We start from the raw sequence: 25,391 nt of genomic DNA on the forward strand, positions 1-25,391 counted from the left end.
GTATGTAATTTCATGCCACGTACTAATGGGAAGGGATGCAGAGCAGGACGGGGGCCGCAAGGCCCCTGGAGGGACAGCGGGTGGCAGGAGACCGCGCCGCAGCGCCCCGGGGTGGGGTGGGGTGGGGTGGGGCCGTCCCTCGGCGCAGGGGAGGGCCCCGGGACAGGCCCTGGCGCGGTCAGCCCGGCGGGGCGGCCCGGGGGCCGCGGGGAGGCCTGGGCCTGAGGCGGGGGCCGCGGAGGGCAGGGGTGGCGAGGCGGGGGCGGCCGGCCTCGCCCCGCCCCCCGAGAGAAGGGGACAGCGGCAGGCGCGCGTCGGGGACCAGACTTCAGGGACACGCGGCCGGTGAGCGCAGGCGAGCGACAGCCACTGGGCAGTCGGCCTGCTGGCCTCTCTGCAGAGCAGGGCCATCCCCCGCCGCCGAGAACCAGGGCGCTGGCAGGCGAGAAAGCCCAGGCCCGGCGGTCGGCCCAGGGCCTCGCCCGGGAGGGGGTCGGTGCCCCCCGCAGCCAGGCCCGGCCCTGGAACCCGGCGCCCAGGACACGCGTGCCTTCCATGCCCGCGGGGTCGCCTCTGCCCGCGGGGACACTGTCGAAACGCCTGGCCGTGTCGCAGCCACGTGGGGACCCTGGCCAGCACAGAGCTGCGGGCTTCTGCAGGGACGCAAAGCTAATTTACAGGTTTCCCCAGAAACGGCCCGATTTTCCAGCTGTGCTTTGGACTCTGGCTGATAGGAATGAATGCAAATGGAAAGGAAAACAGCCCCGCATTGTACCGGGTTAAACACGCTGACCAAACCCGGGCGCAGCTGAACGCGAACGTTTTCTCGACAGTTGGGCTTTGTGTCCCTGAACACGGCCATTTGTGAGGCGCAGAGAGGGGCCTTTGTGCTCTGAGAGCGGCCTCTCCCCGCACACCCGGGGCCCGGGGAGCTGGACTCTGTGGCCGCGCGGCGCTGTTGGAAGGCTGGGGGCAGTTTTAATTTGTGAATTAATATCAGCGTCAATCACATCAAAGCCTGGTGCCCAGCGTCTATGGAGACCGATCTTGGCGCGGAGCCCGCGGGACAGCGTGAGGCTGGGGCGTGAGGCTGGGGCGTGACGTCGCAGAAGCATCACCGACGACGTGCCACCACCGTGCAGACCCTGCCGCCGGCCGCAGGACACGCCCTTCAACACAGACACAGCTACCTGGTCGGGGGGCGAGAACAAACCCCGGGGGACTTTGGTGGCTTTGCGCCAGCCTGCGACGGCGGCAGCACCAGCAGGCAGGGGGCGGCACCGGCGGCGGCGGCGACCGCGGGAGAGGCTGCTGGAGGCAGTCGCGGTGGAGGGGCTCCTGCTCACGGCGGCGGCGGCCCGTCTGCTGGCCCTGCCCCGGCCCCCCCGCGCAGGCCTGCTCCCAAGGACGCTGGCTCCCTGGGCTCGGCCCCGCGGGGCGGCTGCCTCTGCTCCGGAAACCGTCTCCTGCCCGCTTGTCCGTTCCCTCGGGGGCAGGGCCTGCGAGCCCACGGCCAGGCCGGTCAGCCGCTCCGGCAGAGGGGCCGCGGGCCTGGAATTCGCCCGTGTGGGCCAGGGCTGAAGAGGACCCTCCTTGTTTGCAGAGCAGCTCTGTCCCCGGCGGGCCTGCCCGGGGCCACCGCGGAGGGGGAGGGAAACAAAAGGCGTCGGCGTGGCTGGGCCTTGCTATGGCAGAAATCCTGCATCTATGAGAGGCACGCGGCCGCCCGCCCGGCTCCCGCAGCAGCTCCCGAGAACCTCTGCACAAACGAGTCTTATCGGCCCACCCGGCTCGCACTGAGGCCTCCTTTGTGTGCCGGGAACACGTAGTTTTATTCTCTCCGAAGGGCTCGCCCCTCGCGCCCTCCCACAGCAGGTCGCGCCGCGGCTCCGGGGGCCCCTCGTGGGGCCCGAGTCCCTGCGCCCCACGCGGGGATGACGGTCCCTGCGCCTGGCTTCCCGGCCCGGGCGGCGTCGCCGTGAGGAGCTGAAACACAAAGAGCCCGCGGTTGACGCGGGGCCTGTTCCACGCGCACCTCGGGCGGGCCCCACAGCCCCTCTGTCCCAAGGATCACGACTCTCCACGACCACGGGGACGCAGGCCGTGGCGGCCCGGCTCCCAGCCCCGGCCACTTGCTCCCCTGGGACTCCGTGCGGCCCTCCGTCCCTGGGGTCCGTCCAGGCGGTTCTGAGCGCCTCCCACCGGGCCTCGTGGCAGCGGCCGCCGGTTTGATTAGGGGAGAGGAGGAAGCCAAGACCGCGCTTCAGGCCTGCGTGGGTGTCCCAGGCCCACCTGCTACAAGTGTCACGCCCTGAAAGCTTCCCCGCGTTCGCTGGGCTGCGCGGGACCGGGAAGGACCCCGTTCCTGGCCGAGGGCTCGGGCTGCCGCCGCCTGCCAGCGGCCAGGTCCCCACGAGCTGCCCAGGAAGGACAGCTCGGCCCAGGCTCAAGCTCCCCGTGGGGCCCAGTGTCTCTCCGGCGCAGGGTCCTCTTCCCGGGCGCGTGACCAGGCAGAGGAGTCCAGTCCTGGCTCTGGATGGTCTCGGGCCCACCCCACCCCCACCCCCGGCACGGGCCCATTGTCCTCCCCCGGGGCCCGGGGACCTGGGCCATGTCCCGTGCTTCCTACTTCCTCCTGAGGCAGAGACGTGCTGCCAGCAAAGCTGAAACATGTGCCCCAGGCAACTCGACGCCCACAGGCCGAGCCGAGCTGGCCCGCCACGGGCCACAGGCCCGCACCGCCTGACCCGTTCGCCGTCGGTCCTTGTGTGAGCCACAGTCTGACCGGAGCCCTGAGGAGCGACGCGTCGGTGCGGCCTGAGCGGGCTGGGATGTGACCGTCGGGGCCAGACCCCCAGAAGCCACGTTTTGGGGTCTGGGGCCAGCGTTTGCTGGGCGCACGCTCGCAGCCCGGGAGCAAGGGGCTGCGGCACCACGTCACCTGCATGGCTGAGGCGCCGCGGCTGGGCCTGGGAGGTGGCTTCCAACAGGTGTGTTGGGTTTAGCTTCGTGAAGAAGGCGAATGACAGTTATTTCTAAACAAGAAGATCGTGTGTGCTTGCCGAAAGGAAGCCAGTCCTCTGGGGTGCATTGTATCGAATCCAGACCCCAGGGCCACGCCGGAGCCTCAGCAGGGGCCCCAGGCCCAGACTCGGAAGGTGGCTGTGGGCGAACGGCCCCCCCGCCGGGCTGCCGGGCAAGAGCTGCTCCCGCACAAGGACGCCCACAGCGGGGGAGGGGCTGTGAGTGACAGCGGGGGCGGGGAGCAGCTGTGCTCACTTATCTCCAGGACACCAGGGGGGAAGAAACACCGAGATGAACGTGGAGCACCTGTCGCGCCCCCAGAACAAACGCCGCATGCCCGACGCCCTCTCATAAAGAGAGCTGAGCTGGGCGGGCGCTGGAGCGCCTGCGTCGCTTGCCTGCGTTGGCACGCGTTCCCCTCTCGCTCTCCTCACGCCGCTTCAACCGGGCAAGCCGCTCCACGCAGCGAGGGACGCGCTCATGCAGAATCACGTGTGACCTAGAAACCCCCGCCACACAGAGGAGGCGCCTCTCTGCGCCCTTCACGGACACGTGTGTCCTGTACGACTCCAAGAACCAAGTGTTAGCATTTTCTCGTGTTCTCTTTCCTCTGCCCTGTCACTTCTGAAGTCTGTTGCTAGATAATCACATAACCCAAGATGATTTATTTTGGAAGAAGTGCCACTCAAAGTCTTGGGGGGGAACCCCCTCCCCCCCACCAGGAGGGTTGTGCAACAGAACCCACGTTATCTGTTTGCGACCAGCAAAAAGGTGTGGCATCTCTACCGATGGCAGCCGCGCCAGCCCCCGGGCCGGGCTGCAGCTGCCGCCGCAGAGATAAGGACCCAACAATCCCCGTGAAACGGGGACGCCGGACGTTCTGTGAGCTCTCCGGGGCGCGTGCGTGCAGCTGCAGGAACGTCCGACGGCGACCCGCCGTGCCCCCGAATTGAAGAAGGGAGGGCCGCCGGCCTGCGCCCGGCCCAGGGCCCGCGTCCAGGGCCCCTGCCCTCACTGCCCTCCAAGGCACCAGGAGCCGGCGTTCGGTTTTAACTCTGTGTGGCTGTGTCCCTCCTCCTCACCAAAAGGCAGTGTCAAGTCGAACCATCACACCTCTAAACACATTTGTAGGTATTCAGAGGACACGTTTATCATGTTACCCAGGCAACTACCAGCATCAGTGACGGCCTAGCTACATTCTGTTCTGCGGGCAGAACCCTTGGGCTACAACGTAAAACTTCGCCGCTACGGTGGCTCCTGGGTCGTTTAGTAAAGAGAGGGTTACTTTTAGTTTTTTTCTTGGGGACAGCTGCCGATCTGCGCGGCCGCTCTTTCTGTCCCTGGAAGCCCCAGGAACAATGCTGTCCAATGTCTGGAGCAGGGCTGGGCCTGTGTACAATGTCTGCTTTTCAGACGCCCCGGCTCCGAGGGGGAGCCTGAGGCGCGGCCTGTACCAGCCAGCGGCAGCCACCGCTATCTTGTACAGATAAAAATAACTCGCAAACCCTTCATGTAAAGGAGTATTCTGTGAAATACTTAAGAAAAAACCTCAGGCAGTAAACCATGAGTGTTCAGATGGAGGAAAGGTGGTGTCTCAGTTAGATATAAGGGAATGAAGGAGACAGTCCAAGATGTTTGTAAGTCTCTTCATCTGCTGCTGTAACTGTTTCTAGGTATGTGTTGTTTTAGCAAAGTGCATACTAGTTTTTTAGATTTTATTTTTTTTTGCGTGAGTTCATTATTTTCTTTATTGGAAATCGTTTTGGAATAATTGTTCATGATCATATAATCCGATACCATTTACCTTTCATAGGGTACCCGACGGCAGACATGGAAAATGTTCCCCATCTCTTCATTTAGTGGAAAGATACTTTCAAAGATTCACTTATGAAAATTCTAACCTAATCACAATGGGTCCTTACGGTAACCTATATTCATGTTTTGTTGAAGAACCTCGAGTAGACTGATCACTTTCATACGGAAATTATCATAGAAAGTCAGCGTTTATGTGTCGTGATAAATTCTTACACACGTATGGATGTGTGTGTATTCCCAAGTTCTCCCAAATGGAGGAAACAACTCTCCCAAGTCTCACTGTGACATTTTTCACTTCTATCACAGAGACAGTTTGACGTCCTTCCCTACAAGTCCTGGGGAATTTCCCAGGGGCCCTGGTGTCTGAGCAGGTAAAGGACGCAGCTCTGTGCACGGTGTCACCTGCCCGGCACCACGGAGGCCCCAGGGGGTGGGGCGCGGCGGGGGCTGGGCCAGCGTCACTCCCTGCAGGGCCGGGGCGCCTTGCCAAGTCCCTTTTCCTGAATCTCCACAAATGTCCACGGCAGAGCACGAACCGGCTCCATTGCGCGGGGGGTCGTGGGGCTGAAGCTTCTCATCTCCACGTGCATCGCAATGGGCTGGGCAGTCACGTGGGGGTGGTGGCGTGTCCGTGTGATTCCACGCGGACCCGGAGTGGACTGAGAGGGACGCGGATCGTGGAGGCGGATCGGCCCGCCCCTAGCACGCGACCTCCGTGCCGCTCGCGGATCGGCCCGCCCCTAGCACGCGACCTCCGTGTGCCGCTCGCGGATCGGCCCGCCCCTAGCACGCGACCTCCGTGTGCCGCTCGCGGATCGGCCCGCCCCTAGCACGCGACCTCCGTGTGCCGCTCGTGCCCAGCGTGCGGGGGAACCTCAGCTCTCGGGGCTGCCAGGGGCTTGCCTGGCACCTGCCCGCCTTGTCTGTAACAGAGGCCCCAGGAGATAGGAACAGAACATTAAGACACAATTTCCTAAAGCAATTAAAAAAAAAAAGTTTCAACGAGAGGTGAATTTTCTAATGAAATCGGATAGTGCGTGAGATCCTGCCGTCCGGGCACGGTCGCTGCTGAGAGACGCAGCCTCCTTAAGTAAACGACCTATAATTTGGAAAATCACGGCGCCGCAGCCCCGAGGTAGGAACGGCCTGGACACAACACGACACGTCCCGATCAGAATGTGCGGAAATGACATCCCTGCGCCCACGTTTCGCTGGCTGGCGACGGACGAGACCAGCTCCGAACTGCCTTTTATGTCCTTAAGGGCCGCGTCACACCTGCGGGCCCCGCGTCGCGCCCAGCGTCTGTGGTGAAAGCCGCCGCCACCCCTCTGGCCACTGTCCCCGCAGTGCAGGTGGCGGAGGTCGCCTGCCGGCACAGGTGCGCGGCTGCTTCCGAACCTCTGGGTGCTGGGCGAGGGGCCCCGGGCCCAGCAGCGGCGCCCGTGGAGCGCAGTGATGCGGCGGCGGCGAGGCGGCCGGGACACAGGGCAGGGGCCTGGGCTGGGCCCGGACGGACCGGACTCTCGCCCTAGGCCTCCGACCCCCGCGGGGCGGGCGGGACTGTGGGGGCGGCCGGCCGGGAAGCTGCTCCCTCTGCCCCGATAAAGGCTTCCCCAGTGTGGCCAGCGCGGACGGCGCTGCTCTCGGGGCCAGAGGAGGAGGTGGGGGCTGCCCGCCCGTCACCGGAGCAAATGAGACCCGGGCCGGCCCCTCCCGGCTGCGGGGTGGGGCGCGGTGGCGTCGGGGGCGGGGGACGGTGCTGCAGCGCCACAGGGGGGATTCGAAAGAGCAACGTCTCCCGCGGGAACGGAACACGGGCACTTTCAAACCGGGACCGAGGCCCAGCGGGCGCGGGGCGTCGGAGTCCTGGCCCGGCGCAGGGACAGGCCGCCGGCCACGCCCATCGCAGCTGCTGTTTGTGCCCCGGCGAGGCCTGTGTCCCTTTGTTCTGGAAGTCGTTCACTTGTCCCATTGTGGCCCTGGTGGCCTTCGGTGACCCCGAGGTGCACGCCGCACGCTGAAGGCCAGGACCAGGGGCGGGCGGGCGGGCGGGGCCGGGACCCACCTTGGAGACACCTCGGTCTTGAGAATGTGAAAGTGGAGCTCGGTCTCCTCGGCGCAGAGGGCCCGGCAGGAGCCAACTGGCCCAGCGTCCCCTGCGCCGGGCTGACGTGGCCTCAGGCAGCGGGGCGCCCGCAGGACCTCTGGTGTCTGCGAGGGCACCGCCCCGCCGAGTCCCCACCTGCGTCCCTAGGGAAGCCCACCGCTCCCCGGTCCCCACCTGGACTCGAGGTCGCCGGGGACGCCGGCAGGGCGGCGCCGTTGGCAGGGGCACGGGACGGGCGGAAGCCGGACACTGGAGGACTCGGGCCCGGGGCGCCTCAGGCAGGAGCCGGGCGCTGTCCTCGACCCTTGGGGGCTGCGGGGGGGGTGCCTCACCGCCAGGTGGACTCACATTTCCAGGTCAGAACAACGGAACCCAAAACAGCAGCCCTGGCTGCAGACCCCGTTTCTATGGAGACACTGGAGCGAGGGCAACCGCGGCAGCTCGTAAATCAAAGAGCAAAGTAACTGATGGGGTGTTGCCGGGATCTGTCCATTGAAGGGTCATTGATGAGCAAGTGTGTGCAAACACACCCCCACGTGCACACCCGCCCACATAGTGCACGCTTGCACGGACACGCACATGCTCCTCGCCCGCGTGGCCGCAGGACACGTGGTCTGGGTGGCTTCTTTTGTGGGTACAGAGGTTGTCTCAGAAGAAGGAGGGGACAGGGTGGGGGGTGAGGGGGCGTCCCTGTCGCTCCATCATGGCGGACGCTGCAGCCCAGGCCCCCGGGACCTCGTCACCGTCAGGGAAATGAGCCTCAGAGAGAAAATCCGGCAAAAGGAGAAAAGGTCCCACGCACACAGTCAAACGTCTGCACAGGCTGCTGCAGGTCTGGCGGGGCTCGGGGGCGGCCGGCACTGGAGGCGGCGCGCCGGGCGGGGCAGCGCCGGGGGGCCCCGGACGGGGGGCCGTCACGCGGGTGGCAGTTCTGCTCTCGAGCCCCAGGGCCGTCGGGCTGCAGACGGGCCGACGGGCTCCCCATGGTTTCTGGCAGGATCTCGCCCCGTGGGCAGCGAGCACACGACCGAGCCTTGCGAGGCGCCGTCCGTGGAGCCGGGAGGCAGCACCCTCCTGATCAGACGTCCCCCGACGACCCTGGGGGCTTGGCCAGGCCTCATCCCGCGCGAAGGGCCCTCCTCGCAGCTCGGACTCGGGAGCCGAGCGTCCCTTGGGGCGGGAGCCACAGGCCTTCCGGAGAGAGCAGGGCGCCCTCTTTTGGGGACTTCAATCCTTGGTCAGCACGACTGACGTGAGGCTCCGCTCAGGGCACTGAACTCGGCTGAGCCCCGGAGGAGGGACCCCGGAGGAGGGACCTCGGCGAGGGCGGGCGACGGCACCGTCCTTCCTGCCAGGTTTTCCAACGACCAGGACGGTGTGGGTCACGTGTGGGGTGTCCGGTTCAGAGAAGCCTAGCGACAGTCTGCCCGCAACATAACGCCCTCCTCCAACGTGGGGACAACACCCTGGAAACATTCTTTTTCTCTTTGGGTCACTCAGGCAAGACCGCCCTCGGGGGTCGCTGTCCGAAAATCAGCCACGGAAAGCGATTCAGAAGGCGCTCCGGCATCTTCTTTGCTTAGATCTAAACCAGCCCTTCCGCGGGATTTTCCCATGAGATGGAAAAGTCAACAAAGCCGGAGCGCCCGCCGCCAGGTCAGCGATGGGCCAGGAGGACGCGGCCCGGTCCTGCTGTGCGGCCTGCGGGGGGTGCAGGGGCTCCGCCCCCCCGGCCCCCCCCCGGCCCCCGCAGGCTCTCCAGGGCCCCAGTTCAGCCCGCAGAGGGCGCTCGGGCCGGCAGAGCAGCACACGGAGCCTGGGGGCCGTGTGACCGGCAGGAATGAGTCGGTGGCAGGCGACGGCCTCTGCTCTTTCCTCCCGGCCCCGATGCCTCTGACGTGAGGACGAAACGACCCACGGGAGCTGAGGGCCCGTGGCCTGCGGACATCGCCAAGGCCGGCTCCCCGTCCCACGCGGGGCATTTCTGTTTGGTCACGGAAAGGCCTTTCTTTTTCCTCTTCCTTTTTTTTTGGTTTTTTGGTCAGCTGCTGACTTCGTTCGGGGTCGCCTGTGGGGGACACTTGGCACTTTAAAGAGAACCGGCGCGTGCCCTCTCCAGCATCCCGCAGTGGAGGCGGGCAGCGCCTCTAACTCGGCGGCTCGGCCCCTGCGGCCCGGGGCGTCTTTGGGCTCCAGGGAGCTGGCGGAAGGCGGGCGAGCAGGTTCAAGGCAGACAGCGCCCGGCCGTGCGGCGGGGCCCTGAGGCTCCGGGCCTCTTGGTGCCGGTCGGACGCAGGGAGGGTGTCGTCAGACCCCTCCCCTCTGTTGCACCAGCTGTGCCTGTGGGGAGGTGACGGCGAGGGACAGCCGAGAGCGTGGCAGGCGCGCTCCTCCCACAGACAGGCGAGGGGCTCGGGCTCCAGGGAGCCGCGGGACACCACGCAGGCCCCCGTCCGCTTGTGGCTACTCTTGCCACGAAGGGATAACTCCAAGTCTGCAACTCGACGGAAATACGTGCACTTCCACCGGCCTTTGCGTCCAGGCCGGCGCGGCGGCGCTCCGCGCCCGGCATCCGTTCGAGAAGGTGCGCGAGGGCCGCCTGCAACAGCACCTGGGGGGCCGCGCCGGGCTCCTCGGTTCAGGGCCAGGCTTTGCCCGGGCCCTTTCCCGGAACCCGGCAGACACGCCCCAGATCTGCGCACACACATAGTGTGCGCCTGAGAGCGACAGGAGGGCTGGCGTGGCTGCGCACAACCCTAAAAGCGACTAGCCAGGGGGAGGGGCATAAAGGCGAGGTTTGCTGTAGCAGTAAGTGCGCTCGACCAACCGCGCACAAAAGCCCCTCTTGTTCATTTAAAGCCCTGAGGCTGGGCGTCTGCACGTTGTCCCTCCCTTGGGTGCGTTTACATCCGTGTGCATTTGGGCTACAGGAGGGAGGACAGACAGGGCGTAGGGAAACCTTCCCTTCGGAGGTTCCCAGGCAGAGGCTCCCTGGAGCAGCCCGCAGCAGCCGAGCCGCTGGGCGGCCCTGGGGACCTGGACCTCGTCTGGGTGGCTCCGCCTCCCCGGGATGGAACGGCGGGGCCTCGGGCTTCACGGCGCCCTCTCCTGCCACTTCAGGGACCTGCGACTCACGCCCAGAGTCTCGCCTGCCCGTGGGGTCCTGGGTGGATCGCCCAGGGTGACTGTCACGAGGCCGAGGTGGGGCCGCGCGCCTTCTCGTCAGACCTCAGGAGACCCCGTCCGCTCCGTCCGGGGAGCGGGGCGGCCGCACGGGAGGGCAGGCCACGTCGCTGGCCGCACGGAACAGGACCGCCTGGCAGAGCGGCGCTGCTTCCCCGCCCCTCCCCGGTCGCTCCTGTAGCGGGAACAGACGCCCGGTCCCGGGCTGCGGGCCAGCGTCACATCCTCGTCCGCAATACGTTGGGGGTCCCGTCCGGCTTCCTGACGCCCACCCACCAGCAAGCAAGTCGGAGAAACATCGCCAAGAAGGGAAAATCTGGGCTCCCCCCGCCCGGTGTCTGTGTACAAAAAAATGTGCAAAATAAACCCAAAAAAGGCAAAACCAAGGAGGGCACGGATCCCAGTCCCCGGGTGGTCGCGTTGGGGTGAAGGGACCGTGAGGAGCAGGTGGAGGAAAAGTCACGCTTTCAACCCCGAGAACAGAGAGAGGCACAGACGACCCGCGTGCCCGCCTCCCCGGACGGGGCGCCCCTGCTCACGGCTGGCGTGCCCAGCCGTGTCCCCCGCCACGCTGTCACGTACCGAACACATCGCTGTCTCCTGAGGCCTCCCGGGAGAGCTCGCGAGGGGCCCGCTTTCCTTCAGACTCCGCTCTGTTGGCTTCGCCGTCCTGGAGAACAAAACAGAGTAGGTGTTATCAACAGAATGCCTCCCGGTGCTTCTGCCCTCACGCGCACCACGCCGACGACCGATCGCGTTCGCAGGGGGCCTTCACGGTCTGACACGCCTGGGCCCCGGGGGGCTTCCGGGGGGGAGCCTGGACTCTGGCCGTTCCCTCGGCCTGAGCACGCAAGCCTCCGCTCGGCCCAGGGGATACACGTTCACACGGAAGAAGCTGAATACCGTCCTGGATGCGACAAATGAGCTGGCTCTAACCCCGGCCCTGGTTGTTTCTTGTTTTTTTTGTTTTTGTTTTTAACACACTGACGAAGTTGAAAACAATTCCCGGGGTTGTGGGGGACGTGGTGCAGCCGGGGCCCTCCCGGGCGCGGGGACAAACATCCACAGCCTTCCTAGGAGGACAAGCCACAGACTCCCTGCCGTCCCTCGCCCGGGCCCCTCCCCTGCCTCCTGGCCCTGGAGCCGCAGGGGTCGGGGGGCCGGTGCCACCGGCCTCAGCCCCTCCGTGGCTTCCCTGTGCCCGTGTCCTTCCTGACTCCCCCGAGACGTGACGTCGTCACAGACACCTGCTTGATAACAACGGGGACCTTGCCTTCTCGCCTTTCTGTCCCTGAACCTCACAGTGCCTGGGGCCCCGCCAGGGCCGCGGAGAAAGCTGTTCGGCTTTACCCGGCTTGAGGGCCGTTCCGACAGACAGCACAGCACCTGCCTCCGCAGCGGGAGCCGCGGGGGCTCGGTCTGTTCTTTCCTGTCTTCCTATTTAACTTTAGAAGAGAGGAAACCTTGGAACAGAAAAATATTTCTCCGTAGTTTCTTTTCTCATCTATAAATTCACATTGCGTATTTGTTCCACATTTGTTCTACGCGGGTATCAGTATAGTCTTCACTACGCACAAAACAATGGTTTTATTTGGGAACTAATTCATTCATACAATCTAGCTCCCATTTTATTCACACGGAGGTAGTTTCTGTGCTTTCACATCTGAAATCAGCCCCCCGCTTCCAACCTACGGCCTCTTCCTACGAGAGCGAGCCGCGTCCTTCCCTCTTCGTGGTGGGTGAGGTCACGCCGAGTCTCGGAGGTGAGGGTGTTTCAGGGTCATAGTAAAAGCTGGACGTTCGCAGCAAAGGGAGGAGCTTGGTCAGGTGGCCGCAGCCTCTGGGACCGGGTCCGCGGCTCAGGCCGGACAGGGAGACACCCTGCCGCTCACACCCCGCCCCGTGCGCCGTCAGACCTACGGCGACAGTGTGTCCCCTGACCTCTTCTACCTGAGAGCAGGACAGAGTAGAGGGGACAGGCAGGACCTCCGGCTGCGCCCGCCGCCTCGGGTCCTGGCGCCCTCTCAGCACCGGCGACCTGCGTGCGCACGGTGGGCGGGTGGGGCGGGGGAAGCGCGCGCCGCCCGTGGAAACCCGGGGACTGGTTTCTGTCCACACAGCAGCGTGTTCCGAGGCCCGCTACCGCTGCTCGCCCGCGGAGACGAAACATGCCTGTGAAGAGCACGTTTTCAGTAAATGCAATGCCTCCACGCAGAAGAGACAAAACCCAGATGCCGTGTGTCGAGTGCGATGGAATGTTCGTGAGAGAGAGAGAGAGAAGGGCTTCCGGGACGCAGCAAGCCGCTCCGGCATCCGGCAGACGCGACGGGGCCCCGTGTCCCCGCATCCCCGCGCTGGGTCTCTGCTTGCAGGTGTCTGAGTGCGTCTGAAGCCATTAGGGTTTTTTCCTTCTCGCTGTCTGTGCCCATTTTCCCTCCATTAGCCCTCGTACGTGTGCGCTGACCTGCAGAAGAGTCCCCTGACTTTTCCGTAATAATTGGAGGGAAAATGCAATGAGGGAACATTGCCGTGATGAGTCAGGTTTAAAAGCACGTCCTCACACAGATGGGGCTTGCGGCGCGATAGTCCTGGCACGACAGTCGCTATGAACTAAGCGATGCGCTGCACGCCCAGCGCTTCGTTTTGCTCCCCGGTCCCCAGGGGGCCCCGGCCCAGCCCGGCCCAGCCCGGCCCCGCACGTCCCTGGCGCGAGCGGAGCTCACGGCGCCCAGCAGCGGCCCGGACGGGAAACCGCGGGATGGAATTTGTCGGCTCCAGCCTTCGAAGGGTTTTTAAATTTCCTTTAAATACAGGAGTGGGTACTTCTTGCATGTCTTAGAGAAACACTGCCTTTCAAATGCTTCCTCTTGACGTGGCTGGGATCATAAATGTGGCCCCCAAAGGGGCATTTGTGTGCCCCACCGCGTGCTGCCAGGTGAGCGTCTGCTCCCCACAAGGACTTGCTTTGGTCAGATTCAAGGGAAGCCTAATTGGCTCAAACCGAAGACCCCAGACTGCACTTAACAGCCGCGGGGGATGGGTGTTGAACTCTTCCCACAGTTCACAGGGCAGCGGGTTCCCCAAAGGCGAGGATCCAGGGAGCCCGGGGCCCCCGGGAGGCAGGGGTCAGATCGCAAGTCTTCCTTCCACTGTGTGCGTGCGTGGGGGGCGGGTAATAAAAACAGGTTTTATAACACTGAGCACATCGCTCAGCATTCTGGGTTTGTTCTGTGAAAAACAGGATCTCTCTCGTTCTTGCTCTAGGCTGCCTTTGCGTGAGTAGCAGAAGACACTAGCACCGCGCTGACAGCTCTGGGGAGCGAACCAAGGAACATGGACAGACAGGGACACCAGGACCAGGTCAGGTGGCCCGTCTCGCGGGCGCGTCTCCCGTGGTGCGGAGTCAGAGCAGACGGGCCGTCCACGCCAGGCAGGCTCGGCTGCCCGGCCGGGGCCCCTCGGCGCAGGGTGGGGGCCGCCCTGGGCTGGGCGAGCCCCGGCTGGGGGCGCAGGCTGTCCGGTGTGTGGTGGGGTGTTCAGCAGCATCTTTGGTCCTTACCCAGGGGAGGCTGGTGGCACTCTGCAGCTGTGCCCACCAGACATGGACGCATGTCCCCCCTGGGGTGGGGGTGGGCGGGCCCCCCCGACGGACAGCCCCTCCCTGGTCTAGACAAAGAGAAGCATCAGGGAGCAGCGAGCCCCGCAACCGCAGGCGGCGGGGTCCTTGCCGGAGCATGGCTTTCACGCAGGTACACGCTAGGTCATCAAAACCCCGCTTTTCAAAGACCAGTTTGAGAGCAGGGACGGCGTGACAGGGTTAGAGAGGGATGGAGCCTCTAACTGGGACCGCAGTGCCCTTCGAACACGCGTGCACACGCGCGAGCCCCGGGGCTAACGGACACAGGGGCCTCCGGAAGCCAACGCAACAGACGTCACTGGAGCCACAGGAGCGCCACCGGCAGGCCCGTTCTGTGCGCAAGCGCACCAGCTTCTATTCCAGGGCCGCGCCTGTCTTGGCGTTTAGTCCTGGGAGCGACTGCTCTCACAGCTGGTCAAGAAGGATGAGGAGGACAGTCACACTGGGAAGGGCATGGGGACAGAGAGGGGGGCAGCCGACTGCGTGACGTGCCGTTTAATTCAAATGCACTTACAGCTGATGGGCGCAAGGGCGCCGCTCAGGTCGCGAGGAGCTCGTACGTCCCTGAGAACGGGATTAGGCTGCGGGAGCTCAGGCCCGGACCAGAAGGGAACACGCCGCCCTACTGAGCGCTACAGAGTAAAAGCCCGTCTCCTGCCCGTGCATGGTGCTGAGCCGCTTCCTGCAATGCAGGTGCGGCAGAAGCGCCAGACGTTTAGCTGGGAAGGAAGACACATTTTGCACAAGAGACAGTCACAAAGGTACATCAGAGCGTTAACCGTTTTTCCGAACATGCGCCCGGCTCCGCGAATGTCCCGCCCCCTCCGCGTGCCTCCTTCACCACAAAATGGGCAGGGGGTTGCCGCCCTCTGAGACTGCTGAGCGACAGGCCAGGTGCCGAGCCGGTGACGGGGTCCTGCCCTCCGGGGGCAGCCAAGGCCACAGAGCATCCCTGCCTCCTTCTCTGTTACCCATCTTCTGACATTTTCCATACTTCGGAGAAGGTGGGAGTAAAACCTTCTTAAGGAAAACCAGATTTTACGGTGCGTCCCAGCGCGGCAAGGTGAAGAAGCAGCAGAGGGAGCAGTCGCACAGAACCTTCGGGCGCCTGCCTTTCGGGCTCCTCACTCGAAACGCTGGGACACACCCGCCTGCGTCTTGCCCCTGGTCTCCGCAGACGCCCTCTCCCGGAGCCGCGCTCCGTGGCCGCTGCGATCGGAGGGCGGAGCTCGGGGGAGAAACCTGCTCCAACTCGCTCCTGGGGCCAGAGAAATGCTTCAGGCTGGAGCTTGTCTCCGCTCTGTCAACACCCAGACCAGGCACCTGAACTTTAATAACCAGCGCGGCCGTCTCAAGAATTTCATCCCCAAGTGCTGACAGACGCCCGCCCCCTGGATCTGTGAGACCCATCCTTCACCTCATCAGGAACCTGAACGTGGCCTCTCGGCAAAGGCACCTTCGGGAGAAATGCTGCTTTTCAGGCTCAGACCTTCTCTCGTTTCATGACTGACAATCTCAGCAAGACCAACGATAGTTTACATGTGCTTGTGGCTGCGGGAGGACCTCCCCTTCCGAAAGCAACATTGTCCTAACTTCTGCACTTGGAACTGTTTGGCTTTGGGAAAGACCCGATTTCACTGACAGGAAGGAGCTAATACTCAGGGGCCTCTAGGACTTGGGGTGATGAATGTCCAGCATCCAGTGGGGCTATGCAGTCCCTTGAACACACGGCTATTTAAATCTAAATTGTTTAAAATAAATAGCATTAAGAATGCGGGTCTCCAGTTGGACTAGCCACCTGCCCTGTGCTTCCTGCCCACGTGTGTCTAATGATTGGGCAGCGGACATCCCAGACCCAGAACATTCCCTCCATAGCAGAAACTCCTGCTGGACCCCCGCGGCGGCCAGCGCCTGCGCGGCGGGACTCGGAACAGGGCAGCTGCCCCGCCAATGCACCTGGTGCCTGTGGGAAGGCGTCTCCTGCTGGGCCCCTGGAGTCCGGAGGAATTCTTGGCAGGGGGAGGTGTGAGGGAGATGGATAGACAAATAGAGAAATAGAGAGCGCGCGCCCGCGCGCACGAGGAACAGAGAGCGGCGAGCTCGCCCACAGGGCCAGCGAGCCCGCGCACACCTGCCGTCTGCACCTGCCTCCCAGGCGCGCCCGCTGCGCCGCAGGTGTCTGTGCGCATCCGCGCAGCAGGCGGGGTTGGCGCGCGCCTGCAGGGAGAGGCCTCTACGTTTCAGTTCCTTCAGCTCTTAAATATATAGTCTATGATTAACCTAAGAATTACTCGAGTTCTCAAGCCAACTTGTTTACGTGACTTGCCTAAGAAAGTGGAAATTATACAGACGGCGCTGGCAACGGCCAACGCACTGCAATCAACCCAGGAAGGGAAAATTTGGGGGTGAATTCGGGGCTCAGAGGCGCCACGCCCCGTCACAGGAAGGCCCAGGCTGGAGGCTGGAGAGGGAAGCAAACGAGTATCTCAGGGATTCGGCTTCCCCTCCCGTGACGTCATCATGGCGACAGCGCTGGCTTCCTGCGCAGTGAGGTCGCCATGGTTACAGCGCCTGCTCCAGCAGGACGCTCAGGGGGTGCAGGAGGCAGGAGAGAGCAGCGGTGCCGGCCGCGGGGACAGGAGGGCCCTTGTCCCGGCGGTGGGCATGGACCGTGCCCACCTGGGGCCCGCGGGCTGGCGTCCTCAGGTACAGCCCGCCAGCAGCCACCTGGCCTGGGGAGGGGACGCGCTGGACACTGGCCACCGCCAGGCTGCCCAGAAGGGGACCAGAGGACACGCCCGCGATCAGGATGGACAGAGTCAGACCCTCCCCGGTGAGCTCCTGCGTGTGGGCGGGGGCGGGGGGGCGGCTCGCGCGCAGCGGTGGGCGGTGTCCGGAGAAAAGCAGGGGGCGCACGGCGGGCACGGAGCTCACGGGAGCGCGCGCCCTCTGCGCCTGGGCCGGGTGTGGCGGGACCCAGCTGACCTCGACCCAGCAGCGAGTAACTCTGAGCAGGGTGTGGCGGGGCGGGGGTGTCAGCCATGCCAGGCAGGGGCCCCAGTGGCTGTGAAGGAAGCGAATCTTCCAGTCAAGGGAGGGACTCAGTCTACCCACTGGGGAGGGGGGGGTTCCCTCAGCGCCCCGCGTTCATCTGCAGACGGGGAGCCTCGTGTCCAGGGGCATCAGTCCGACGCTGCTGCCGCAGAGTCTCGTCCAGGGCGGGGGCTTTCCTGCCTGAACACCTGGCTCCCCGCGCAGAGGCCGCGCTGGGCCTGCGGCGCCGCCTGGCACGCGCTGGGCTCCGGGGAACAGCGACGGCCACTAATCAATTTAACTTGAAGCATCAACAGACTCCTACGGCCCTCGGCGCTCTGACACTCAGGCTGGGATCTAATTTCTGCACGCTCACGGATCTTGTTTTTCAGGGCGAAGTCCCTTTTCCTTAAGCTGACTGCGCAGAGAAGTCCCGCAGGGCGGACAGGCGCGGTGGGAGGACCTCTGGGAGCCCGAGCCCAGGCCGCGCGGGGCACGCAGGTCCTGCCGGTGAAGGCAGGTTTTCAAAGTGATTGCTGTTTGTCAGGGTTTCAGAATTTCTAATTGTCCATCACTTGGTTTCACTTATTTTGGAAATTGCACAAGTATTTTCAAGTTATTCAAGATACACTGCGCTGGTTTTTATTCCTCACATTTCCCGGTCTGAAGCCTCTCCGGCGGCAGCCGTGGGAAGGAGAGAAATGATGAGACGCGCTGACCTCCCTCGGCCCAGGTCGCTCCTGCTGGGACCGAGTTCCGTGACCGAGAGTTCAGATGTGAAGAGACCGTTCAAGGGAAACCCCAATCCCTCCGGGGAGCAGGAAATGGGGGCACGGGAGGCTGCAGAGTTTCCCGGAGGCCAGGCGTGTTCCAGAACCTTCCTCCAATGCTCACTGGGCGGGTGCGCACGTCCTTGCTCTCTAGTCTGGTCACGTTTAACTGTGCGGCCCAGCCACGCGACCTCACAGAGCCCTCCCTTGGAAAAGCAGCAACTGTTTGCTATCAACTTAACAAAAGAGTTCATGGAAGAGGCTCGGACGTGACAGCTGCTTCCAGGAACCATCGTTTTTCAACTCCCAGTCTTGGATCTGTTTTTAAATCATGAGAAAGTTAAAAGATTTCAGGACAGACGTGTAAGTGTAGGCTACACGGCTGCCTCACCATCTCCCTTCGGTGAAGGCGGACCAACCCCAGTGCCCAGCAGCAGGAAGAAAGCTGCCAGCCGCAGTGAGGTCCGCAGAGCCGGTGGTGAGCCGGCCCTGACTTAGAACCCTGGTGTGGGGCTGTCACTCAGCGGCAGCCTCGGCCCCACCCTCCGGGGGAGGCCCTGTCCCCGGCCGGGCTCGCCCAGAAACCGAACGGGTCCCAGCTCAGCGTTTGACGCACTACAGCCAGATGACCAGTTTAGAAAATTCTGATCATTCCCCACCCGACATTCACTAGAACCAGCATCGTCGTGTCTGAAGTCGGTCCCCCTCTCAATGGGAGGGGGGGCCCCGAATCAGTGATGACTCCATGAAGGCGCAGATCCCTTCCCGGTCTCCGGGGGCCCGAAATCCTCGGGGTGGGGGAGCGCGGTAGCGCCGCTGCGACCGCAGCTGAGGTGGAACGTGAACAGCAACCGGCGGGACCACTCGCGGGCTTGAGATGAAGGCTTGAAAGCAAACTACGGAAAGCTGCCCACGTGGCGGACACAGACATCGAGTCCAGGCAGCGGTCAGAGGAGGGCCACCGCGGCCAAGTCGCGGCCGTTCACCGGAGACGTGCCCAAGAGCCGTGCACAGGGGTTCCGGGGCAGACGCTCCACCGGGCTGGTGCGCTGGGCCCCCAGAACCACTTCCATGTGCAGGGAGGGGCCCCCCTCAGCGCCCTGACGTTCTGCAAACTGACCTTGATCTTGACTTGTAACACACACAATCATGCAATGAGTTCACGTGCCGGGTAACGCACATAAGCCCCCCCCCCCCATGAGGGGCCTCCCCGTTGTGCACAGTGCCAGGCTTGTCTGCTCCTCACCTGAAGGGGCCGTTCGGTGTCAGGGAAGCAGGGGACGAAGGGACGGAGGCAACCGGGGGCCGGGTGCTGGTGGCGTGTGGCCCACTGCGAGCGGCTCAGCGGGCACAGGGCTGAGCACCGCCCTTCCCAGACCCCCCGGGCACGGGAGGCCCAGCCGAGCGTCAGAACCAGGCGGGGAACGAGGTGGGCACCGGCCAGCGCTACGCCGGAAGTGCGAGGGGGTGCTCTCTGCTGGCGGGGAGGCCTCGCGGGGCCTTCCCTCGCCCTGTTCCTATTTCTCTGTGCTTTGCAAACGCCCCGCCGTCGTGTGTGGAAAGGGCTGCGGAGGCCCTGGCACTGGGCGGCCAAGCCTCTGGGGTCCGCGAGCTGCGGCGGCCGCCGGCGCACCGGGCGTGGCCCGGGCACCTCCAGGGCTTGGAGCCGCGGTGCCCGCCCAGAGGACGGCGCGTCGTCGCCGGACAGGCGTGCGCGGGGGGCTTCGCAGCCCCCGTGTCTTACCTTGTGGCCCTTCTCGGCGCTGGCCTCTCGCTTCCCCACGTGGTTCCCCATCCTGAGCCGATCAAGCTGCAGAAGGACAGAAAACAGGAAGGGGTTAAGCCCCAGACGGTACGTTTAGGGTTTCCTGTGTGGCTTCTCGGCCAGGGCAGCGCTCCTGGGAGACGGGCTGAGCAGAGAAAACAGAACCCCCAGCTCGATCGGCGGCGCCCGCCTTGGGAGTGGAAATGGCCAGGCTGGCCGAGAGTGGCCGGTCCCTGTCCTGTTCGGGGACAGACACGTTTCAGGGTGTTTCCTCGTGAGAAAAACAATCAGCCCTTCCCGAGCCGTGTCGGGGCGGTTTCTACACACACACACACACACACACACACACACACACGGTGTCGGGGCTCACGGTCAGGTGCCACGTCACGAGACCGACTGAGAGGCAGGAAGGAGCCGGCAAGCGAGAGGTGACACGTGCGCCCAGAATCTGCAGAATTTCCAGGGGCGGGGAAGTTAGGGAAAAGTTTTTTAAAAAGCGAGTTTCCCGTTTGTATTTTCTAACCCACGCACAAGCAGCAAACTGACAGTATCTTTTCTCCAAAACAGCATAAAGCGGAAGGCTTGAGCCAAAACCTGTTCTAGGTCCATCGCCCATCTCAGTGCATCCGTGCCCGGCACAGACCCCGGGCCCACGGCGCCTCTGCTTGGAGCCGACCGCCGGCCACGGCACCCCGGCGTCGGGACCGTGACAGACGGCCATTTCCCACGATGCCTTCTTCCGAAGGACACGTGGGTCCCGCCTTTCTGCTGAACCCAGAATGACTCCTCTTCACAGGCCGCTGAAGTGAATCATTTTCTAACCCTGATGGCGCTCTTCAGAAAACGGGACTATCTGCACTTCCCCACAGTTGTTGCAGTTCTGGCCGCCTCTTGGGTGACTCATGCTGTCACACTCCGCGCGCAAACAGCCACCGCACCGGGCAGGGGACGTGTGCGGGACAGCCCCACCGGGGAGGCAGTTTGGAAGAGCGGTGCTGCCCGCAGCTCAGGCGGCAGCGAGCCGACGCGCCCGGGGAATCGAAGACGCAACTCTGTTGCTGATGTACAAGTACACGCCAGCTCTAGGGGGTCACGTGAACCCCTCGTGCTTTGTGAGCAGAGTGGGGGGAAAAAACCAGTTTTGTATTATGCTCAGTGAAATAAGCCAGTCAGAGAAAGACAAACCCCATATGATCTCACTTACATGTGGAATCTAATAAACAGCCTAAACTGACAAACCAAATAGAAACCGAGGTGCGGAAGCAGGGAACAGACTGTCAGAGCTCAGAGGGGAGGGGGCCGTGGCCGAGAGGTGAGGGGTTAGCCAAAAAAAACATGCCCAGGACACGCAGACACAGGGAACAGGGGGGTGACCGCCCGGGGGGGGCGGGGGCGGGGCCGGGAGGGGGTGGGGAAGCGGGACGCCTGTCACGGCGCCAACCAGGACCGTCCGGCGCAGTGAGAGACGGCGTCTGCAGCCCTGCCGCTGGCTCCAGTGCAGGAGGCGGTTCCCCCACCCGGCGTCTCCGTCCACTTAGAAGTGGCCAAAACCGCCTGGAGGGGGCAGTCTCCCGGGGGAAGGTGGGGGCCCACGGGGCCCTGGTAGGGGCGGCTGCGAGGACGGGAGGGCAGACGTCGGCGCCGCCTCGTGGGGCCTGGACCCGCCAGAGGACACGCGTGGCGAGCCGCAGCCGTCACCCCGGAGCGGGCCCCGGACTGGTTCCTGCGAAGTGGGCACCGAGCGAAGGCGCCCCGGCACGGCTTTAAGCAAACGCGAGCGCTCGGGGTGCGCGCAGAGCCCAGACTGGCAACGCCCCGCACTTTCTTGGGGCTGCCTCCCTGTGTGAGACACAAGCATTCGTCTGTTCTAAATGAAGCGCAGGAGAGACATGCAACCTCTTTTCATTAAAGCTGACAGCTGGGACTTTTGAGGGTGTTTCCCCTTGGAGCACAAAGTCACGTCACCATCTCTGTTCCCGGCCGGGCAGCGTTGCGGGCCCACGGCCTCTGGCCCCGGGGCACCTGCCTCCTCGGTCTGGTCCTCTCCCTCGTCTTTTCGGTCCCCACGGGGGGTTCGGCAGCACCCCTCCCCCGCAACGCTCCTCCTCCAGGAGACAAAACGCTAAGGACTGAGCCAAGCCAGAGCCACGCGGGACCTGCAAGCACTTGGGGCTGCTTGCGGAGGGAGGGAGAATGTTCCAGATGAAGGGACTTGGAAGCGCAGCAGAAGCCTGACCCCGGACGCACAGGGGCCCCGGGAGAGACCACAGACGGTCGTCCGACGTGCTCGGCCCACGCCGCCGCGCGCTTGCACAGCAGACATTGAGGTTACGCTTGGGGGGCCCTAATCCACCTTCAGAGAACTCGTGGTTGTGGGTCGCACAGTGTAGACCCAAGTCACCAAGGCCTGGGTCGGACTTTAGAACGTGCGCAAAGCCAGTTAGACGTGACTGGCGTTTCTGATGCACCACGCGGGGTGGGCAGGTTCTGGCCTCGTCCGTGGGGAGATGGCCCCTGAGCATCAGCCCTGAGCGCCGGACGCGTTCGGGCCGCCCCTCCGTGAGGAGACCACGTATGCGGGGACAGCAGCCGGCTCCGTGTGACCGCCTCCCACCGGCACAGGGTGCTATGGTCAGGCTGCAGGAGGCCGCCACCCTGCCTTGCCTGGCACAGACGCGCGCCCGCAGCCCGCCGCACTCTGTGAGAACCATCGGGGAGCCGGGAGGTCGGGGCCACCCTGGTTTCATTCCGGGGTCTCAATTACCCAAACACGGGGAGCAGGAGGAACACAGAGGGAGAGAGTGGAACGTGCATGGGGGCCAGGCCGGCTCGGAGGCGTCTCCAGAGCTGCTGGCAAAATAATAGATGACAAGCAGGTGGGAGTGGGAAGGGCGTGTGGGTTCGCCCTCTGAACGGCACGCGCTGCGTGGGCTGGAATTCAATCCCAGGCAAGACTGTGGTGCGGTCTCTGGACCGCGGGCCCCACACCGACCCGGTTACCCCGCTGTGCCGAGGGGTCGCCGACCGATGGCAGAGCCCTCCTGTCTCACCGCTGGGCTGCGTTTCCAGTCACAGGCTCGCCCTGCGCTGAGGTTTCCGCTGTTTCCGTGGCGCAGACCCGGAGACCTGGGCGCAGATGAAACCCCAGGAGCAGGCAGGCGGCGCAGAGGCTGGGGGCGCGGCAGCAGAAGCAGCTGCCAGACACTCGAACCAGCGACATCTGCAGAGGGTTCTAACTCTTCCAAGTGCACGCAGGGCTGCGGAGACCTGGGTGCCAATCCAAGCTCCAGCCGGAGACCGGGGGCAGGTAACTCACCTGCCCGAGCCTCAGTTTCCCCGCAGGGCAAGTAACAAGGGCTCCCTCGCTGGGCTGGGGAGCGGGGAGCCCACAGAGCAGCTGCTGAGGGTCAGGGCAGGGTGAGACCTCCGCGCGGCTGGTCCCTCTCCCCCCAGCAGGTGCCTGGCGAGCAGGGGCAGAGACGCACTGGTCACCCTGCAACGCCAGGCACACAGCCCTGCCCACACCTGGAATCTGGACTCCGGGCTCCAGGCTGTGGGAGGAGACAGCTGACTGCCTTGGAAACCGCCACTCCAGGGAAGCGGCGAGGAAAGGAAGACCCACGGCAGGAGCGGGAGGTGCAGCTGGAGACACGGGGGGCACTTGCGGCGGGTGGGGGGACAGAGCGCGGCCGGGGGAGGGCTGGGCCACACCAAGGCCCCAGGGTGGGAGGGAGCCCGAAGGGCGTGTGCGTGTGACGAGGAAGCGGCTGGACACTCACGGCCAGGCCTCAGGCGAGAGGACGCACGGCAGGCCACAGAGGGTGCTGTCACCAGCTCCTGGTGGCGGTTCAGCTCCACGGGGACGCGCGGGCCCTGCAGAGTCCCCGAAAGCCCGTGCGGTGGGTCCGCGTCTGCCCCTTCTCCATGCTCATCGGCAGGAACCCGTCCCCGCGCTGCTGGGGGAGGCGGCGGGGCCTTCGCCAGGGCGCGGCCGCGAGGGAGGGGCCCTCACCGGTGGGGTCCGCGTTCTTACCACAGAGACCCCGGACTGCGGCCTCACCCCGGGCCACGGGGGGACACAGCAAGAAGGTGTTCCTGGTGGCCCAGGAAGGGGACCCTCACCGGACACTGGACCTGCGGTTGCCTCGACCTCAGACCCGCTTCCGCCACTGCGATTCCTGGTCCGCAGGCCCCCGGACGCGGTGAGAGCAGCCGGACAGGCTGGACAGCCCGGAACGTCCCCCAGAGGCCGCGGTCGGTGCCCCCTTCAGACGCTCACGCCCACGCAGGACGCGGCCCGGCCGGTGCTCCGCAGGCTCTTGTGAGCAGAGAGGTTCCCGCCTGGGCCCGGACTCCGCCCCCTCGGGGGGTCTGCGGAGAAAGCAGGAGCTGGGCGTCCGGCGGGTGGGGGTCGTTCCTTCGGGGTGTCAGGCACTAACCTAGTTATCACCACGCTTTGTTTTCAATGGGCTTGGAAAATGTAAGTGGATGTACAGCACACAGGACTCGGCCTTAGAGTGATCAAAAGCCATTTTAAAAGAAAATCACGGAATTGCGTGAAAAATGGGGTTTGTTGGAAATCCGGCTGCGGGCCCTTGAACTTGCCGCTCCCGGCATCAGCTGACTTTGTAGGTGAAGGCGTTACCCAAGTTACGGCAGCCCCTTGCCTTCCCGCGGTCCCAGCGTGGGGTGTTCTCTCCTGTCGCCGTGTCAACTGCAGCAGCACGTTCTTAGAGGAGAGACGCAGGTCGAGCCGTGGCTCGTTCATGCTTCGCTTAGACTGACTGTCAGAATCTCCTGTTGAAGTAAGTGTCCCTAAGCGCCGGATAGGTGACAGCTTTAGCTGCCCTCAGCTCTGCTGGAGACAGGACGTGCTCCGTGTAGAAGCGGAGTCACAGGCAGCCGGTGTGCCCCAGGCCGCGGTCACGACCGACGGGCCCCACGGTGCAGGGCGGGCGGGGCCGGGCGGCCCCCCCACCCCCGAAACCCGGAGGGCAAGTGCCACTTCCGGGAGGAGCTGTGGAAATAGCTGGTTAATGTTTCACAGCGCCCGGGACACACGCCGTGAGTCAGCGGGGACGGACCCTGGCCGGGCTGGACCTTCGGCGGCCGCCCTGCACCCCCGTCTCAGGGCGTGTCCCTCCTTAGCCACACGGGGAGTCATGCGTGGCCTTGTTGCAGGCCCATGCGTGCCACACGGCCCAGGACACTGACATGGCAATTAGAGGGCACGTGGCCATGCAGGTGCCGTCACCGCAGGTCGAGGTGTGCCACGTGACCCAGACACCGGCCCCCGGGACAGAGGAAGTGTGGATTCTTGGGCATTGCTTGTGGCCAGGGCCAGTGACTGAGGGCAGAACAATGTGTGTGTGACTCTGTGTACCCCAGTCACCTCCAGAATGACTTGTAAATCCCTTCGCACCGGGCCTGCCGGCTCTTTGTCACTGGGTGGGGCAGGCAGGTGTCATCTCGGGCGCCTGTCAGCACGTGGCCTGGGGCCAGAGGAGCTCCAGTCCGACTAGTCCGACTAAAACCAACGCCATGTTTACAAAGACAGAGGCCGCCGAGTCCTGGAGCCCCGGACTGGTTGGACTAAACCTTCCAGATTCTAACCAGCGGCCCCGCCGTGGCCCCGCAGGCAGCGCGCAGAGCTCGCCCGCCGCGGACCGTGTCTTCCCGCGCACAAGCACCGCTGCCCTGGGCGAGTCGCTGCTGCTCCGGAGAACAGACACAGAGAGGATGCGAGCAAGCGACGCTTCTCTCTGACGAAAAGGGTGGCAGACGGGTCCCCAGACAGCGTGATGCTGAGAGGCCGCAGGACCCGCCGCAGGGACGCCGCGGCGCGGGCCTCCCCCACGCGAGCGGAGGTTTCGGAAGTCTGCCCCCCGCACCCCTCAGGTCGCGGGGGCCACGACTCGGGTCAGAGGGAGTGGGGCCCGAGTCCCCACGGCAGTTCCGGGGGGGCAGCGTGGGCCTGGCGGCGGCCCGGCCGCAGCTGTGCTTGTGGACTCGAAGCCCATTCGGGCCCCAGGGCCGGTGACGCCACGCCCATGAGCC

At 64.5% G+C, this 25,391-nt stretch overlaps 1 protein-coding gene across 1 annotated transcript in view; it reads right to left on the reverse strand.

Annotated features, from left to right (window-relative positions):
* The window catches only part of MBP (myelin basic protein), a 66,634-nt gene that overhangs the window by 31,710 nt on the left and 9,533 nt on the right, over window positions 1–25,391 (reverse strand). The window contains exons 2-3 of the mRNA XM_054583793.1: window positions 19,314–19,379; window positions 10,712–10,799 (exon numbers count right to left, since the gene is read on the reverse strand). Of these exons, the coding sequence (XP_054439768.1) occupies window positions 10,712–10,799; window positions 19,314–19,364 (139 nt within the window). The 5' untranslated portion in view covers window positions 19,365–19,379. The remainder of the gene's footprint in view (window positions 1–10,711; window positions 10,800–19,313; window positions 19,380–25,391) is intronic.

Source organism: Pteronotus mesoamericanus, unplaced genomic scaffold, assembly GCF_021234165.1.
Source record: "Pteronotus mesoamericanus isolate MK-2021 breed Mesoamerican mustached bat unplaced genomic scaffold, CSHL_Meso_final contig_74, whole genome shotgun sequence".
Taxonomy (NCBI): domain Eukaryota; kingdom Metazoa; phylum Chordata; class Mammalia; order Chiroptera; family Mormoopidae; genus Pteronotus; species Pteronotus mesoamericanus.